Source organism: Hemitrygon akajei, chromosome 6 (genome assembly GCF_048418815.1).
Source record: "Hemitrygon akajei chromosome 6, sHemAka1.3, whole genome shotgun sequence".
Lineage (NCBI taxonomy): Eukaryota > Metazoa > Chordata > Chondrichthyes > Myliobatiformes > Dasyatidae > Hemitrygon > Hemitrygon akajei.
The window spans coordinates 35,645,968-35,664,220 of record NC_133129.1 but is presented as its reverse complement, the minus strand read 5'-3'; the positions used below and the strand labels follow the sequence as shown (position 1 = coordinate 35,664,220).

At 37.7% G+C, this 18,253-nt stretch overlaps 1 protein-coding gene across 2 annotated transcripts in view; it reads right to left on the bottom strand.

Annotated features, from left to right (window-relative positions):
• trappc11 (trafficking protein particle complex subunit 11) overlaps positions 1–18,253 on the bottom strand; it is an 81,066-nt gene that overhangs the window by 35,077 nt on the left and 27,736 nt on the right. For both annotated transcript variants that reach the window (XM_073048080.1, XM_073048082.1), the window contains exons 7-21: positions 16,738–16,811; positions 14,384–14,480; positions 12,172–12,305; positions 11,283–11,430; positions 10,749–10,842; positions 10,237–10,316; positions 10,046–10,124; positions 9,858–9,912; positions 7,602–7,747; positions 6,748–6,809; positions 6,529–6,661; positions 4,822–4,952; positions 3,874–4,029; positions 3,433–3,620; positions 396–544 (exon numbers count right to left, since the gene is read on the bottom strand). In XM_073048080.1, the coding sequence (XP_072904181.1) occupies positions 396–544; positions 3,433–3,620; positions 3,874–4,029; positions 4,822–4,952; positions 6,529–6,661; positions 6,748–6,809; positions 7,602–7,747; positions 9,858–9,912; positions 10,046–10,124; positions 10,237–10,316; positions 10,749–10,842; positions 11,283–11,430; positions 12,172–12,305; positions 14,384–14,480; positions 16,738–16,811 (1,726 nt within the window). The remainder of the gene's footprint in view (positions 1–395; positions 545–3,432; positions 3,621–3,873; positions 4,030–4,821; positions 4,953–6,528; positions 6,662–6,747; positions 6,810–7,601; positions 7,748–9,857; positions 9,913–10,045; positions 10,125–10,236; positions 10,317–10,748; positions 10,843–11,282; positions 11,431–12,171; positions 12,306–14,383; positions 14,481–16,737; positions 16,812–18,253) is intronic.

Sequence of the window (18,253 nt, the reverse complement as noted above, 5' to 3'; positions counted from 1 at the left end):
TGGAAGCTAGTTTCAGTTAAGCTCAAATTCAAGGTAAACACATAAGGAATTTAAATATGGGCAATAAAAGTAGGTTGTGTGGTAAAGTTGGTGCCAAGACTATTGTTTCATTTTCCTAACACAGTTCATTGATTTGGAGTTAAAGCAGAGTGGTCGAATGTGCAGTTCTTATCAAGTTAGGAAGAAGAGGGAATCAAATGAGGCAGACAAAATAATTAATTTAACATTGAATGAAACATATCAAATTCTGAAATAACTGAATATTACACTTGGGCATAATGATGTTACTTGACAACATTTACAAGTTATCTTGCAGTAAATCTTTCTGGATGCGCAGCCCTAATTATCTCTGTGATGATACTACATTGCTTGATCATATGCTTACAGACTCGTACCTGGTTTTAAACCTGCTGTGAGCTTCATATCCCTTGCAGTAGTGACCTCTTCTGACTGAACAGTAATTGCTAAGCAATACATTTCATTGGTCAATGTCGGTGGTTCATGGCGTAGCTGTACCGATAATCTTGGAACTCGAGAAATCACCCTTTAGTTACAAAAAAGAACAATTCTGAAAACAATTTTCTGACAAAAGTGAAATTTTGAGAGTACAGAGTTTGTTAGATCTAAAACAGGCAAGAGTAACAGGTTTAGGGGGCCTTGGTTTTCGAGAGATGTTGAGTCCCTGGTCAAGAAGAAGGAGGTTTCATAGGTGTAGGCAGGATGAAGCAAATGAGGCATGTGAGCATAAGAAATACAAGAGAACACTTAAGAAAGAAATCGGTTGGGCTATAAGAAGGCATGAGATTGCTCTAACAGACAAGGTTGAAGGAGTATCCAGCTTCTACAAATATATTTTAGGCAAAAGGATAGCGAGGGACAAAATTGGTCCTCTTGAAGATCAGAGTAGCCATCTATACATGACACTAAAATAGGAGGGAAAGATTTCAAATAGATTTTTTGCATCTTTATTTACTTGGGAGACGTACATAGAATCTATAGAAGTGAGGCAAAGCAGCAGTGAGGTCATGGACCACATACAGATTACAGAGGAGGTACTTGCTGTCTTAACGGGAATTAAGGTGGATAAATCTCCAGGACTTGACAAGGTGTTCCCTCAGACCCTATGGAAAACTAGTGCAGATATCGCAGGGGCCCTAGCTGAGATATTCAAGCAACACTCACAAAATGCTGCATTCCACCAGCATTTTGTTTGCATTGCTTGAATTTCCAGCATCTACAGATTTTCCTGTGTTTGAATATTTAAAACGTCCTTAGCCACAGGTGAAGGGCCAGAGGATTGGAGGATATCTAATGTTGTTCCATTGTTTAAGCAAGGCTTTAAGAATAAACCAGGAGATTATAGGCTGGTGAATGGGAGAGTAGTGAGAAAGTTATTGGAAGGTATTCTAAGCGACTGGATATATATATGTGTGTGTATATATATATATATATATATAATTATTTGGATAGACAGGGACTGATTAGTTAGTCAGCATGGCTTTGTGCATAGTAGGTCATGTCTAACCAATCATATAGAGCTTTTTGAGGAAGTTACTAGGAAAGTTGATGAAGGCAAGGCAGTGAATGTTGTGTACATGGGCTTCAGCAAGGCCTTTGACAAGGTCCCACATGGGAGGCTGGTCAAGAAGGTTGAGTCGCTTAGCATTCAAGATGAAGTAGTAAATTAGATTAAACATTGGCTTTGTGCTGGGTCCATTGTTGTTTGTCATCTATATCAATGATCTGGATGATAACATGGAAACTGAATCAAGAAATTCGTGGATGACACCAAGAGTGGGGGTGTAGTGGACAGCGAGGAAGCCCTTCAAAGCTTGCAACAGGATCTGAACCAGCTGAAAAAAAATGGAATGAAGAATGACAGATGGAATTTAATGCAGATATGTGGAGTTGTTGCACTTGGGTGGACAAACCCAGTGAGCAGTACGACACCGAGCAGTGCAGTAGCACAGAGGGATCTGGGAATATGGGTCTATAATTCTTTGAAAGCAGTATCACAACTAGATAGGATTATAAACAAAGCTTTTGGCACAGTGGCCTTCAAAAATCAAAGTACTGAGTAAAAGAGTTGGGGTGTTGAAGATGTACAAGACATTGATAAGGTCTAGTTTGGAGTACTATGTGCAATTTTGGGTCTCCTATCTGCAGGAAGAATGCCAATAGAATTGAAATAGTGCAGAGAAAATTTACAAGGATGTTGCCAGGACTTGAGGAATGGGACTTTATTCCCTGGAGCACAGGAGAATGAGGGGAGATTTGATAGAGGTATGCAAAATTATGAGGGATATAGATAATGCAAATGCAAGTAGGTTTTTTTCACACTGAGGTTGGGTAACAAGCGAAATGTTTAAGGGGAAAACGAGGGACAACATCTTCACTTAGAGGGTGGTGAGAGTGTGGAACGAGCTGCCAGCAGAAGTAGTGAATGTGGGTTTGAGTTCAACATTTAAGAGAAATTTGGATGGGTGCATGGACGGGAGGGATATGAAGGCCCTTAGTCTTGGTGCAGGTCAATGAAACTGAGCCAATTAAAAGTTCAGCACAGACTAGGTTGGTCAAATGGCCCGTGTTGTAGTGTTCTGTAATTCTAATTGTCTTTTTTTGGCAGAAAGGAACAGTTTAAACTGCACAAACTCAATTCAGAGCAGTAGATCAACATAAAACACAGGTCACAGGGATCAGCAATTTACTTATAAAATACAATGGTTAATTTCTACAAGGGAACTTACCCAACTTAACTGTCCAAAATAACCCCTTCCCCCACCCAACCAAAATAATTAGAGAATTGAGAAAATTGACTACTGCATCAATGAACTGTACAAGTGATCTTGGTTGTACTACAGAAACAATACAAGCAACTCATCATAAAAAAATGACTACATTAAAATGTCTTAAGCTCTGATATGGATATAGTTAAGATGCAAGAGATTTGCCAGGTAAAACTACATAACATTTTCTACATACGCAGCAAACGAATTAACAAAATACAAAAAGTTTTGCCATTTCAACATTCAAATTAACATTACTTATGACTGGAGTGATGAAGCATTTAGTTTGATGGGCCAACTTTGAGAAGTATTCATTTGACATCTCGAGCAAAATTCTGCCATCTTGACAGGGATACTTAAGCAGAATTAGAGAAACACTCTAATGCAGCTTCATGACTAAGAAGTTTGAAATACAGGCTGATATATGCACATGTAATGTCATTCCAACCTGAATGTATTGAGGAGCTGTCAAGACAGTAAGAAAATAAACACCTTCTTTCCTTAAACAAATCCTTTAACATCAATTCTTCATTTTAGAATTACAATGTAACAGAAAGGAAGTGACTGTAGATCAAAGTAAGTGCTCTTTCACTACGACACAGTAGCTTTCACTGTAATAAACAAGACAACCCTTTCCTATACTCACATGGTGCTTGCTTGTATTGTAACACTGTCCCAGCATACTTCATTATCTGGAAGCTTTGGTCGTCGTTTAAAAGATCGACTAGCTTGCAAGGCCTCCTGGCATGATGCAGCATCGCCCCCACCGCCTCTCCAGTTCAGAATCACACATCTGCCAGTATCAGTACCAAGCACAAGGTCTACAGAGGTAATCTACGGAAAACAATGGCATAACCCCCTTAAAATTTTTAAGGTAACTTTGGTATTATTTGCACCAAAAATACAAAGCAATCATGGAACTTTTGAAATGATAAAATAGTTGCATTTAATATCATAATAAGAACAATTCAAAAGCAGGTTGTGATTTTTTTGAAGATTCATTATTAACTGAAAGCCACAAATTCATTTCACACAAATCATTTTTTAAAAATCAGATGTCTTCCAAACAGCCCGCATGAAAATTTACCTCCACTTTCTTTCCAACATCTTCGGTCCGAGCAACAAATTTGAAAACGTACTGCCTGGTTTTACCAGGAACTAAGCACATGGTGCCCTGGGATGAAGCTTCCAGAATGTCAGATGTTTGATAAGTTTCCTCAACCACACAGTATTGGTTGTACTCCTTTAAGTAAAAGAAATATAATTGTCAATAGCAAAGTAAATGGAGGCCGAAATTAGGTCTGACAATCACACAAGAGATCAGGCCTGTTTTGGTTAGCTACGCAATGTACAAAACCCATGATTAAGAGTTTCTCTTAGAGTGGCTCAAAGTTCAAAGAAATTATTAGGTTGGAATGTGGAATTTTCTTCCACAAACTGTGACTGATGTGAAGTTTAGACACAGGAAGCAGCTGATAAGGTCACACATAATGGTTAAAGTCGAGAACATCTTCGAGAAGCAGTACCTCAAGGTGGTGATATTCATTATTAAGGATCCTCACCACTTGAGACATGCTCTCTTCATGTTACAATCATTAGGGATATGGTAAAGAAAGGCCTACACTCAATGATCTAGGATCAGTTCCTTTCCCTCTGCCATCAGATTTCTGAACCGTTGATGAACCCATAAACAATCTTTTTTTTGCCGTATTTATTTTGTAAGTTATATTAATTTTATGTCTGCACTGTACTATTATCACAAAATAACAAATTTCACACCATACAAGACATTGATAATGAAGATGATTCCGCAACTTTCAGTAGTTGAGCATTTTCAGGTCAAATAGCACGGGATTTCTTGCCACTCTGAATCAAAGAATGCTTAGTTAATGCATAAAAAGGGAGGAGTAGATAACCAAACATCATATTACTATGACTGACTATTTCACTTAAACGAGTATGCAAAGCCAAACAAACACTAACACAGAAACCTTGCCTTAACAGCAGATAAGATTTGCTTCAGAATATATCTTACCTGGTTGTTAAAACGGACACAGAGCTTTGAAAACCGGAATGGATGAGGGCAATCAGCACACAGGTACACATGAAGTTGTACAGGGTCATCAAGATGGAAACTTGGGGCCAAGAAACGAGCTTTACATTCAACTTCATGGACAATTGGGTAGAACAAGCAAAAATGCAATTTAGTCTCTAATTTTATTTTTGCTTACTGAACCTATCTTTTGCTTACCTGAATCACTTTGGTAGACATAATAAAACACAAAATAACTGCATAAAATTATCTCATATCCTAGTGTTTCTTTTAAAATAAACATGGCATAATACAAATGTCTCACATTTCAAATTGCACATCAGCACACATAAGAAATAAATTTCGTCTGATCACTATAGCAAATCTGAAAATAATCCTAGAAGTCAATTATACAAATAGAAAAAACAGAATGCAGAATATTCTATAAATGAAAAAAAAATCAGAAAATACAGGAAAGACAACTGACTTATTTCAGATTTACAGCATCTGCATTTCTTTGATTTTCATCAATTAATATGCTGGCCTTTATAAATCAGAGCATTGAGTATAGGAGTTGGGGTGTAATGTTAAAATTGTACAAGGCATTGGTGAGGCCAAATTTAGAGTATTGTGTACAGTTCTGGTCACTGAATTATAGGAAAGATGTCAACAAAATAGAGAGAGTACAGAGGAGATTTACTAGAATGTTACCTGGGTTTCAGCACCTAAGTTACAGGGAAAGGTTGAACAAGTTAAGTCTTTATTCTTTGGAGTATAGAAGGTTGAGGGGGGACTTGATAGAAGTATTTAAAATTATGAGGGGGATAGATAGAGTTGACGTGGATAGGCTTTTTCCATTGAGAGTAGGGGAGATTCAAACAAGAGGACATGAGTTGAGAGTTAGGGGGCAAAAGTTTAGGGGTAACACAAGGGAGAACTTCTTTACTCAGAGAGTGGTAGCTGTGTGGAATGAGCTTCCAGTAGAAGTGGTAGAGGCAGGTTCAATATTGTCATTTAAAAAAAAATTGGATAGGTATAAGGACAGGAAAGGAATGCAGGGTTATGGGCTGAGTGCAGGTTGGTGGGACTAGGTGAGAGTAAGCGTTCGGCATGGACAAGAAGGGCTGAGATGGCCTGTTTCCGTGCTGTAATTGTTATATGATTATATGGTTAAATGTATTGGATTAGGGAAGTGACAATATGCAGATTGGCCTGGGTGTTCTTATGCACCAGTCAATGCAAGCAAACATGCAGATGTAGCCGATAGTAAAGGTAGCAAATATTACGTTGCCCTTCATAGCAAGGGGATTTGCATACAGGAGCAGGATGTCCATCTACCATGCTATAGTACCTTGGTGAGACCACCCTTGAGAACTGCATGCTGCTTTAGTTTCGTTACTTGCCATTGACAAGGTTTGTATTCACTATACTCCAGAGCTTAGAACAACAAGAAGCTACCTCACTGAAACCTAATTATTTGCCTGGACTCTGATCCAGGGAAGGATGTTTCTTCTAGCTGGGGTCACAAACTCTAGAGTACACGGCAAGTGATCTTAAACTGAAATGAAAAATTTCTTCAGAAGAAAGTGAATTTGTGAATTTTGCAAACAAGAGGACTATAGAGGATGATAAATGTATTTGAGAAAGTTAAACATAGGCATAAAAGTAAATTGCTAATTAAACAAATTTTGCTTGAAACTTAAAACTTACCAAATGGAACATAATCTTGCATTTCAATAGTAAACACATTACTTCCAGCTAAAGAAATACGATCTGCCCACACTTTCTGAGCAGTTTTGATGGCCTTAGGATCACAGTCGGGCTCCGGAGCTGGGGTCTCATTCTATTTTTATGAAAAGATAATCATTGCAATTTAATTTGTTTTGTTGTTTTAAAAAGATTTTAAAAGCTGTTGTCACAAATACTTACCATCAACACTTTGATCAGGTTTTTTTCTACACGAGATTTCTGTTCATCGCTTAGTGTGGACGCTGTCTCATCAGTAAAGGACCAATCTTAGAAACAAGAACCACAGCCTATAATGGGGACTACAGGAAAAGAACAATGGCTTCTATGATACACACTTGTTAGCAGAAGCTGAGGAAACAAATGGGAACTAAGTAGTAGCCTCCAAACTCATTAATAAAAGTTAGAAAAGAGAAACAGAGAAATGTTATCCTATCACTTCTGATCAGAAATCAATTTTTGGTGATACCATAATAAATTCACTTATCTCGGTTCACGCATGGCAGCATGATAGATCAAAGGGGTTTTAGTATTCATAGAAGTGAATCCTAACAAAATTACCAGTTCACAATAGAAAAGGTAAAAAAAATTAAGACAAAAGATTCAAGTATTCCTGAATAAGTTTACTGTTTCAGTCAACATGAAAAATAAAAATAACACAAATTTCTGCAATAACGTAAATTTCTGAGAACAAGTCAATTTTGGCTTAGATTGTAAGTAAGCGCAAACTAGACAAGGGTTTGTGTCCGTTAGAATCAGCATTAAAAATGAAAAGGGCCATCAAGTTCATAGTCCCCGAAAAGTTCAGCTGATTGTTTGGAAACCACAATGACTTGGTCATCTCTTAACTGTAGCCTACATTGTAAAAGAGAGATTTAAAGGGCAAGGAAAAGTTTAAGTTATGGTCATGCCGTCAGACAAAACTGCTATGAAAAGATGGTGAACATACACATATCCTACAACATTAAAATATTTCAATAAACACTACAACTCAAATCTGATGATCACAAATGATCTTTTTGCAATGACAAGGATACACCTCCCAAGTAGTTCCAGAGAATAGGTGATGTAATCTTTGATTTGACCCATTAGGTAAGCACATTTAAGAGCAGTACTCAAAATGAAGGTAAGCAGCTTCCACCAGCGCTCGCTGCGATAGTCACACATCACGTAATCCAACAACCTGTTTGTGGTGGGGGATGGAAAAACATTCAAAATGTTGAATTATAGGAGGGAATATATGCATTATTCTATATTCTCCTACTTTATTGACAACTAAATTAAACCTAGAAGGAGGAGCCAACACATTGTGAAATGCAGAATTCAATCAGGAAGAGCAGTAAATTATTTTGATCCGTGTTACATAATGTAAAAACAAAAAAAAATTATGGCAGTGGCAGTACATTAACCCAGCTTAAAAACCAATGACCCAAGCACTTGTATTGTACTTCAATATATCATTTATAAATTAGTCATACAATTACAAACTGCAAATAATTGTTTGCTGTTTGTGGTCTAAATAAATGCAACTTGATTTTTTTAAATCTTTGAAACAGTGGTTATCATATTTAATATAAAACCATAAGATATAGGAGCAGAATTAGGCCATTTGGCCCATTGAGCCTGTTCCACCATTTTTCCACTCAGCCCCAATCACCTGCCTTGCCCCCATATCCCTTCATACCCTGACCAATCAAGAATCTATCAACCACTGCTTCAAAAATACATGAAAACTTGCCCTCCATAGCTGCCTGTTGGAATGAATTTCACCACTCTCTGGCTAAAGAAATTCCTCCTCTACTCCATTCTAAAACAACACCCCTCTATTCTAAGGCTGTGTCCTCTGGTCTTAGACTCCCCCACCATAGAAAACATCCTCTCTACATCCACTCTATCAAGGCCTTTCACCATATGATAGGTTTTAATGAGGTCACCCCTCATTCTTCTGAATTCTAGTGAATACAGGCCCAGAATCATCAAAAGCTTTTCATATTACAAGCCGTTCAATCCTGAAATAATTTACGTGAACTTCCTTTGAACCCTCTCCAGTTTCAAATGTCCTTTCTAAGATAAGGGGCCCAAAACTGCTCACAATACTCCAACTGAGGCCTCACCAGTGCTTTATAAAGTCTAAACATTACTTCTTTGCTTTTATATTCTAGTCCTTTTGAAATGAATGCTAACATTGCATTTGCCTTCCACATCACAGACTCAACCTGCAAATTAACTTTTAGGGAATCCTTCACAAGCACTCCCAAGTCCCTTTGCACCCTCAGTTTTTTGTATTTTCTTTCCATTTAGAAAATAGTCTACCCTTTCATTTCTTCTACCAAAGTGCATGACCATACACTTTCCAACATCTGTGTTCCATCTGCCACTTCTTTGCCCATTCTCCTAATCTGTCTAAGTCCTTCTGTAGCCTCTCTACTTCATCAAAACTATCTGCCCTTCCAACTATCATATTGTCTTCAAACGCTGCAATAAAGCCATCAATTCCATAATTCCGTTATCCAAATGATTGACATATAACTTAAAAAGAATTGGTCCCAACACAGATGAGTCACCATGAGCCACCGGCAGCCAGTCAGCCACTGCTTTATCCATCCTATAATCTTTCTGGTAATATGATTTATTTGAATTCAATTTGTTTCAAATGTTAGATTTATATCTTCCAATTATATAAAGAGTCTTCAATGCATTCATAACAATATCATATGTCCAGTTTGGAAGTGTATTAAGTTGGAGAGTATTTTTCTTTGTATGTAATTTCAATAGTCAAAAAGCAGAACAATAACTGTCATGGTATGTGTAGAAAAAGTTGGCACAGTATCTTCCATATAGTTCTGAATGGAAATAACTTATAAATAGATGAAATCAAAACATTTAAATACATTATATAAATAATTCAAAGAAAATAGCTAAAATAAACTGTCTAAGCAGTATATTGATGCGTGTTTTCTTATAATTTGTAATTATTTTGACAGTGCTGAGAGTGGAATAAAAATAGTCTGCTTTTTAGATAAAGTTGTATCAAAATTTTGGAAATAAATTTTTGACGCAAAACATCAACCATCCATTTACTTCCACAGATGTTGACTGACCCACTGTTTTTTGCTCCAGATTCTACCATCTGCAGTCTCTGTGTCCTTTGATATTACCCATCAGGACTGAAAATACCAAGGTGCATAGAACAATACTGCTACTCAACTATGCAAAAATAGTTAAAGTGACTTCAAATATTTTAAGTCTCTGTGAACAATTTAAATTTTAAATAGATAAAAGAAGATACTCACTTCAATGCTTTGCTGTAATCCTTTGCATAATAATACTCTTCACCCATTTGAACCACTGAACAAAAGAAAGCATAGTAACAGAAAATGTTTAGAGAAGGACAAGTGCCCCTATTAAAAAGTATTCAAAAACACAAACATAATCAAGCTCTGACTATTAGACCAGTAATAATCTTAAAGTCATTACTTACTCAGATGGCTCTTCATTCGAGGGCATTTATATTTCTTGAACTGAGCCACTGCATTACTCAAGAGCGTAATTATCAGTTCCTGAAAAATGATAACACTATCACAGTAAAGTGCTGATCTCAATTACAGGAGATTAATGTGTAAGTCAAAAACATTGCTCATTGCGGTTACACTAGTGTACAAGTGTTCTTACTGGGTGGTCAACATCACGCTCTTTGAGCTGAAGTGCCAAAATTCCAATTTTCTCTTTCTCAGGGTCTGGTGGTTCAATACCTGAAAAAGAAAGTTTGTAATCCATTAAGTATGAACAAAAATCAACAAAATTGGAAACAAATTTTGAAGACAAACTGTGGAGTGGCCAATGGTTAACAATTTCACGAACAGCAAAAACTGAGCTTCAGTTATTACAGCAATTCAATTAAAACCAATGGTTACCATTGTTGCCATGGGGACAGAATGTTTTCTTTTAAGGAATCTTTGGAGAGTTTCATTCTCATTATTACTTTACGAATTCTATAGATAAAATGCACTTAACCAACTATTTTCAACATAGAAGGAAATTTAAATTGGACATGATCACCTGACTTTATATCCATTACATGCTTTGAGCAAATTATGCTCAGCAAATGGAATTCATGCCCTGCAATATGTTTACAACACAAGCAAAAACTTCCAACTTGCTGAATTATTCCCGTTGTTCCTTACTTTGATGACCTTGCCGCCAGGGTCTTTGCCCAAAAAAGTCCATTACTCCAGAAGTGGTCTCCAGTGGGTCAGGACTAGGATAGGTGACAGATGACTATGAAGAACAGAAATTAATGGAAGGTTAAATGCAGAAACTATCCAGGGAAGACATACTGAGCTGAATAAATTAATATTGTCAAACAAAGATTAACATAACTCATCAATATGGATCAAAATGAAACTCCTGGCATACACAAAAGGCCCTATATTGACTTATGGACCCTAGGCTGAAGATCCCACTTATGCAGAATAATGCACTATGCTTCAATTCCACTTAAGTCACAAAAACATTAAGTGAAGCATTATTCCAAAGAGGAATTATATCATCAGCATTTGTTTCATAACAGATTCCCTCAAAACTGAAAGGAAATCTTACAAACTAATTAAACAAAGATTCTTCACATGATTTAGTTTGTGCTATTGACCAAGTTCATATTAATAAAAAAAAGAGTGCTAAGTAACTAAATCAATTCACTCTTTGGAAACATTACATACATCATGGTTGCAGAGTTGGTTCGCCAATTGCTTGCGTTCTTGAGCATAATATGCTGCCTGTTGGTAGTAAAATCCCGGGTTCTGGGTTTGAATTGCTGTAAGACCAAGTTTAATGGCTTCATCAAACAAATCCCCAAATGCCTGAAATCTTAATAAAGGAAACAACACAAATAACTTATTAGAAATATTGCTTCAATCGTCATTAAGAGAAACAATAAACAATATCTAGAAATTACAAGTACAAAGAATAAACCCAAGAAAGTCTGCTGATGCTGGAAATCCAAAGTAAGACATACAAAATGCTGGAGGAATTCAGCATGTCAGGCAGCATCTATGAAAATGAATAAACAAGTCAACATTTCAGGCCAAGACCCTTCTTCAGAACTGGAAAGGAAGTGGGAAGATAGTAGCATGCATTTTGGGGGGAGGAAAAGGAGGGTAGCAGAAGGTGACAGGTGAAACCAAGCGGGCAGGAAAGATAAAGGACTGGAGAGAAAGGAATCTGTTAGGAGAGAAGAGTGGACCACGATCGACAGGGAAAGAGGAGGGATCCAAATGGGAAAATGATAGGCAGGTGAGAACATGTAAGAGGCCAGAGAGGGGAATAGAAGAACGCAGGGGAAGGGATTGATATTCATGCCATCAAATTGGATGGAATATAAGGTGTTACTCCTCGACCCTGAGGCACAAGAGAAGGCCATGGACTGACATGTCAGAACTGAAATGGGAATCTGAATTAAATTTTTTTGCCATTGGAAAGTTCCACTTTTGGTGGATAGAGCAGAGGGGTAAAGAAATAAGGTTTTCTGTACATAATATGCTATATATTATAATAAGGTAATATGAAAAGAATACAATTGAGAGTTGAAAAAAATCAGTAGGATCATACTGTTTAGACATCCAAGCAGTGTGTTCAAATGCCAATTCTGCACTTCCTATCTTCTTTTTACACAAATCCACATGCTTACGAAACTGGGCAATGGCATCCAATGGAGCATTGTGCTGGAAGCATAAGCGACAGATCTGGAGAGAGAACCAAACAGGATGTGAAAGTTGCCTCCTTCATTCATTTACGGTGCTCACACCAGCTAGCAACTGTTTGACCCTAATAAATGAGCTTCTATTTCAGACTGCTGAAGCACCCATACATCCAGATGTCAATCTGAACCCATGTGAAAACAATTTAAAAAAAAGGTGTTTTTGTGATTTGGACAGATTCACTATGCAAATAAATGTGTGGTTATCTAGTTTGGTTGCAAAATCCAGACAGCAGATTACTGAATGGAGATATTTTAGGAAAGGGGAAGGTGCAATTACACCTGGGTGTCTTTGTACAACAGTCCATAATAGGAAACATCCAGGCCTTCACGGTGAAAGCATTTGACCACAGTAATATCTTACTGCAATTGTACAGGGTTTTGGTCAGACAACGCCTCAAACTACTTTGTGCAGTTTTGGTCTCCTTTTCCAAGGAAAGTTGTTTTGATTGGAGGGAGTGCAGCCAATGTTCACCAGAATAATTGATGGGATTGAATGTGTGATGTATGATGAGAAATGTAGTTGTGTTGTTAGTCAACAAGGAAATGTTATTACCTATCCGCACTGACTGTGGCCTTCCAATGAGAAAGTCAAGGATCCAGTTGCAGAGCGAGGCACAGGGCCCCAGGCTACGAAACCTGGTTATTAGTACTGGGAGAATGATGGTGTTGAATGCTGAGCTGTAATAGATAAACTATAGTCTGGCGTACATCTTTGCTTCAAAGGAGAGTGAGATAGCCAGTGAGACTGCATCTGCTGTAGACCTGTTGCAGCGGTAGGTGAATTGTAGTGGATGCAGGAACTTCCTCTGGCCAGAGCTAATTCTGGCCATATAAAAGCTCTTGAAATACTTCATTACAGTGCATGAGTGTTACTGGGCAACAGTCACTGAATCAGCTCATTCTGCTCCTCTTGGGCACTGGTATGATTGATGCCCTGCTGAAACAGGTGGGAACCTCAGATTGCAGCAGAATGGTTGAAGATGTCCTTGAATACTGCAGCCATTTGGTCTGCACAGATTTGCAGCACCCAGCCACGTACACCGTCAAGGAGTAATGCCTTGTGAGGGTTCATCCTTGTCAAAGATTTGTGGACTTCAGCTTATGAGACAAAAATTGCAGGGTCACCAGATGCTGAGGGAGTTTGTGCATTCTCCCTGTCAAAGCATGCATAAAAGGCACTGAACTCATCAGTGAATTAAGCACTTCACTGCCAGATATTCCAGATCGGGGAAAACCGCCATGTCTGTGCACCAAAGATAATCATCATCAAGCACCACTTCTGTCGTTACCATGTGCCACTGTCCAGTCCGTACTGTGGATGGTTAATCCTTTGGACTGGAGAGCTGTCTCCACAGTGCTGGAACAAAGCCATATCTCTGCAAAGTAGACTGCTCTATGACCCTCTGGTACTGCAGTCTTGTTCTGGGGTCTTCAGTTTTATTTTACATTAGCCAGGAGGACAGTTGTTTGATGTAAGGTTGTTCTCAGTGGTGGGGAAGTCCCAAATCAGATCTTATAGATTCAGGGCATGCTATTCTGAACTGACATAGGAGAAATTCTTTAATTCAATATCTGATGAACTTGTGGAAATCTCTACCAATGAAGACATTTGAGGTTAAATTATTAAAATTGTAGGCATAGTTCTTATGAATAAAGATCAAAAGGCATTGAAAGCAGAAATGGGGCAGTGAATGGCCTAGACCCATTCTCTCTGATTTTCTGTTTCCTACTTTCTCTGAGAGATTCTGTATGGTCTGCCAAATACTTTTGGGAGTTTTCGGTTTCCCTGCCACAACAGCTTTTCCACTTCTCAGCCAATTGCATAGTTTTATCACTGACGCCAGTATGTGAAATTGCAGCAAACCCTAAGAATCTATAGGTCATCAGACATTTCTTCGCTTTTGTTATGGTGTTTCACTAATACCTTGTCAATTATGAAGCTGTTTTGCTCTGAAAAACAGCCTTTTTGCTAGATTGAAAGTACTTCTAGTACATTCAGCTCTCACAATGCTCAAACCTGGTAATCACCAAGCAAAATAATATTTTAAGTTGTATAATCACCTTATAGTTGATGAATCCAGCCATAGTCTTGATTTCAAGCATGTTGTTCTCATGGGCTCTAAGTTCATGTACAAGGTTGTATGCTGTTCTATAGTTTCTGAAAATAATATGTAAACAGTCCTTTAAATTGCAATATTAACATTAGGCATGCTTTTTTTTTGTTAGATAGCAACATTATATCATACCCAACCATTCACTTATAAAATGTAGGCATTATCACCCATGATGGGTTGTGAGAGAAGCTGTGGAGAGATATTGCAGCAAATTGTCAAAATGACAACTGAAAAGGCAGGGAGTTCAATCGTACATCCATATCCTGGTCTATTAATGAAGAGATGAACTTTTATTTTCCTGATCCGACAAGTACTTTTGTTTTTATGTATATATGTTGAGTAGAGCTTGGAAATTTCATCTCAGTTTTCGCACATCACATAAGTGAAATATAATTGAGATTATAGCTGAGAAAACATAGCCCAGGTCTGAAGTAACTAAAAGAAAATTCAATAAATGAATGGTATGCTCATGAGCTACAAACTTGCTGTAGGGTTAATTTGTGTTCTGTAAGGATTTTGAATAAACGCTATATGACAATGGAAGAAATGCAAAATACAGTGAATTCTGGTTCATTGGAACACATTGGGACCAATACACTTTGGTCCAATTAAGTAGCTGCCCCAATTAGCTGAAGTTTAATGGAAATTGTAAAAAAAAAGGTATAAAAAGACAAAATGAGTGACAACTATTTATTTAACTAAAATACAGAACAAATTAGAACACTACCAATAATACTAAAGTACTATAATACTGTGTTTTAATTATCAGAGGAATTCATCCAGTGTACGTAATGAACAAAATCAGCGCAGAAACCTAGTGTAATGTACTGCCTTCATTCAATGCTATTGACAATTGCATCCTCCAAATCTTCATTTGCATTGTAACATTTAAAGTTATTGTTGATACCTTCAAATTATTCACAGTTCCTACTTGTTAAAAGTATTAAAATTGTTCTATTTTGATTCCCAGCCATTTCTGGCATCTCCAAGCCTGCATGTTTTAAACCACAGTGAGCAAAATAGCAGTGAATTGTCTTACAGTTTATTTCCCAGCAACTATCAGTGACAAAAATCATTGCTTTTTGAACATAAACACACGGAGCTGACGCTATTTAAAATCTTTACTCAAAGCATGGCATAACGTCTAATGGAAACACAAGCATGCACAACTGGCACAAGTCAGAAACTCTTTGGCAAAAGTCTCTTGTCCCAACTAAGTGGCAGTATGTCCGAAACTAACAAAGAGAATCTTGGCTATTTTCTCAATTAGTATTTGTTCTTTTAACTGTTGTCCCAAATAAGTGCTGCCCCAATTGTCTGATAGACCAACTAACCAAACTTTACTGTATATTATCATATTTTCCTCTGCACTGAAAACCCATCCAAGCTTGGTTACGATACTGTTCCAAGCTTAGTTATAATACTGTCCCTTTACATTCATTTAGCTTGTTAATAATCATACATGTGTATGGTCATCAATGCAAAATGTTTTAACTTGAGATCTTCTAGCAGACCAAAATTGTTCCGTTGGGATTGAGTTCAAGAGCCATGAGGAAATGTTACAGCTATATAAGACCTTGGTCAGACCCCACTTGGAATACTGTATTCAGTTCTGGTCACCTCACTACAGGAAGAACGTTGATACTATAGAGAGAGCGCAGAGGAAATTTACAAGGATGTTACCTGGATTGGAGGCCGTACCTTATGAGAATAGGTTGAGTATACTTGGCCTTTTCTCCTTGGAGCAACGGAGGATGAAAGGTGACCTAATAGAGGTGTATAAAATGATGAGGGGCATTGATTGTGTGGATAGTCAGAGGCTTTTTCCCAGGGCTGAAATGGCTAACACAAAGGAGCATAGTTTTAAGCTGCTTGGAAATAGGTATCGAGGGGATGTCAGGGTTAAGTTTTTCCACGCAGAGAGTGGTGGGTGCATGGAATGCACTGCCAGTGGCATTGGTGGAAGCAGATACAACAAGAGTCTGTTGAGAGCCTCTTAAAATAGGTACATGGAGCTTTGAAAAATAGTGGGCTATACGCTAGGGAAATTCTAGGCAGTTTCCAGAGTAGGTTACATGGTCGGAATAACGTGGGCCGAAGGATCTGCAATGTGCTGTAAATTTATATGTTGTATGTTCACACCAACAATTTACAAGTCATTAGAATCTAGAAAATGAGAAATCATTTCCCTTCAGCCAGTTTGCTGATGAAATCATTTGCCATACAACTAAATACAAAGAAACTACTTTCAGTATTACATGTCACAAATGCTAATATGAGAAAAAAAATTAAGAGTCTTACTTCAATGCATTTTGTGTATCTTGCTTTAATTCACTGAAGAAAGCTGTTTTAAACTGATGTCTCACAAATAACAGCTATCAAAAAACAAAAGTGATAAACTGGTTAACTTTTAGATCAAAATGATTAAACTTTATAATATCTAAATACACAATATTTAACATGTTAAAACTTTGAGGAGTTTTTAAATGAGTTATGTTCAAGTATAATGCCTCCTAATCAGCATCATTATAACAGCAATAACTATTAATCACTTATTGCCCAGCGATAGATTATGATGTTGCTAATATGCTACAATTGCCAAATTTGCTATTTGTAAAAAAAAAACTGGCCAACAACAGAATTTTTTAAACAAGCAATTGTCCTCTAAACTTTGTTATAACAACAGTGGATACTGGTTAATTGAAACACATTGGGATCAGTACGTTTTGGCCCAATTAAGCAGCTGCCCCAAGCCAAAGTTCCATGGAAATAGTTAAAAAGGTATAAAAAAGGCAACCTATCATTTAACTGAGTAACAAATTATGTAATTATATGAAATACAGAACAAATTAAAATACTACTACAATACTATAAAACTGTGTATTAGTTCTAATAGTTATCGACATAGGAATTCATGCAGTGTACACTGTCATGTTCTTTTGATTGACTGTAAATGCACAGACACCTAGTGAAAATTATGGACTGCCTTCATACTATGCTTTCAATGACTGCATCCTCCAAATCTTCCTTTTCATTATAACATTCACAATGATTGTTGATACCTTCAAATTCTTCATAGGTCCTAACTTGAAGTAGTGAAATTGTTTCATTTTCTCTCCTGGCTGTTTCAGACATCTCTAAGACTAAATGCTTGAAACCACAGTGAGCAAAACAGTACTGAATTGTCTTGTTGCTTATTTCTTGCCAACTAACAGTGAGTGACAAAAATCACTGCTTTTAGAATAAAAACAGATGGTTTAAAAAGAGATGGGTTGTTGACTTCAGGAGGGCATGGAGCGACCACTCCCTGCTGAACATCGAAGGCTCCTCAGTAGAGATCGTTAAGAGCATCAAATTTCTTGGTGTTCACCTGGCGGAGAATCTCACCTGGTCCCTCAACACCAGCTCCATAGCAAAGAAAGCCCAGCAGCGTCTCTACTTTCTGCGAAGGCTGAGGAAAGTCCATCTCCCACCCCCCATTCTCAGCACATTCTACAGGGGTTATATTGAGAGCATTCTGAGCAGCTGCATCACTGCTTGGTTCAGAAATTGCACCATCTCGGATTGCAAGACCCTGCAGCGGATAGTGAGGTCAGCTGAGAAGATCATGAGGGTCTCTCTTCCTGCCATTACAGACATTTACACTACACGCTGCATCCGCAAAGCAAACAGCATTATGAAGGACCCCATGCACCCCTCATACAAACCCTTCTCCCTCCTGCCATCTGGGAAAAGGCACCAGAGCATTCGGGCTCTCATGACCAGACTATGTAATAGTTTCCTCTCCCAAGCTATCAGACTCCTCAATACCCAGAGA